At 51.5% G+C, this 1364-nt stretch overlaps 1 protein-coding gene across 1 annotated transcript in view; it reads left to right on the top strand.

The window, feature by feature from the left end:
* Window positions 1-1364, top strand: part of DENND3 (DENN domain containing 3) — a 58041-nt gene that overhangs the window by 11152 nt on the left and 45525 nt on the right. Inside the window, exon 3 of the mRNA XM_007464590.1 lies at window positions 466-581. Coding sequence (XP_007464652.1) covers window positions 466-581 — 116 coding nt within the window. The remainder of the gene's footprint in view (window positions 1-465; window positions 582-1364) is intronic.

Raw genomic sequence — 1364 nt, 5'->3', positions numbered from 1 at the left:
CTGCTGACGAGCGGGCTTATGTTCTGGCTGCATTTCTCTCATTGAGAGATGTTCAGGTGCCTGGTGTGGAAAACTCAGACTAAGGGCTTGACAGAGGGACCTGTCTGGAGGCTCCACAGAGGAATTGATGTGATTTCCTGCTCTCCTGGATAGTCTGGGACACCCCCTTCCCCACTGGGCTCAGGAAATAGCTACCACCCCAGGTGTGCCCTGAAGGGTCTGTCTGGGGGCCTGTTCCCATGATCCTTCACAAAGTCTAAAGAGCACAGAGTGCCAGCAAAGAAATTGCTGCTGAGGGGGAGGGATCGAGGCAGGTGGTGCACGGCCTGAAGGATTAGCACATCTGGCCGTCAGAGTGCCACAGCAGACAGAGGGACGTATCCTGTCGCTTATGGATAGCCCAGGCCTCACCGTGGATGCCACGTGGCCAGAATGAGGTTCCTTCTTTCTTTTTTCTGCCTGCAGGGGGCGTGTGTGTGGCCTCTGAGCCCAAGGAGGACTGTATCCACTTTCTGGTGCTGACTGATGTCTGCGGCAATAGAACCTACGGCGTGGTGGCCCAGTACTACCGACCCCTGCACGTACGTGATTCCCCCAGCTTCCCTCTGAAACTGGGTCTAGGCTGTGGGGTTTTTTCTTTTGCGGTGAAATACACATAATATGACAATCACCATTTTAGCCATTAAAAAATGTACGATTCAGTGGCATTAAGTACATTCACAGTGTTGTGCCACCATCACAACTGTCCAGTTCCAAAACATGTCCGTCACCCCAGAAGGCAGAGTTGTCTCATCAGCAATGCCTCCCCAGTCCCTGCTGCCCCTGGGCCCCTGGCCATCCTTCATCTGCTTTCTGCTTCTGTGGGTTTGCCTATTTTGGACATTTCATGTAAGTGGAATCATACTATACATGTCCTTTTGTATCTGGTTTCTCTCACTTAGTGTGATGTTTTCAGAGTTCATCCATGTTGGAGCACATGTCAGCGCTTCACTCCTTTCAGTAGCTGAGTGATATTCCACGGTGTGTATAAGCCACGGTCTGTTTCTCTGTTCCTCAGCTGGTGGACCTTTGGGTTGTTTTCACCTTTCACGTGTGACAGGTGCCTGAGCTGAGGTTTTGAGTGGGTGACTCAGTCATCACGCGTTTGGGAAGTGTTTTCTGGGCAGGGCCCTGTGTGTGAACCAGCTGGCCTTGGGGAGTTTGTAGGGGACATGACGGACCAGAAGGTACAGGGTGACTGGCTGCCTACTTCAGCCCCAGAGGACCTGGGCACCCAACATTTTTTTTTTTTTTTTTTTTTTTTTTTTTTTTTCCTTGCGTAATGCGGGCCTCTCACTGTTGTGGCCTCTCCCATTTGCGGAGCA

The sequence above is a fragment of the Lipotes vexillifer genome, unplaced genomic scaffold (genome assembly GCF_000442215.2).
Source record: "Lipotes vexillifer unplaced genomic scaffold, Lipotes_vexillifer_v1.1 scaffold394, whole genome shotgun sequence".
Lineage (NCBI taxonomy): Eukaryota > Metazoa > Chordata > Mammalia > Artiodactyla > Lipotidae > Lipotes > Lipotes vexillifer.
Note: the sequence above shows the minus strand (reverse complement) of the source record. Positions and strands in the feature narration are given on the sequence as shown.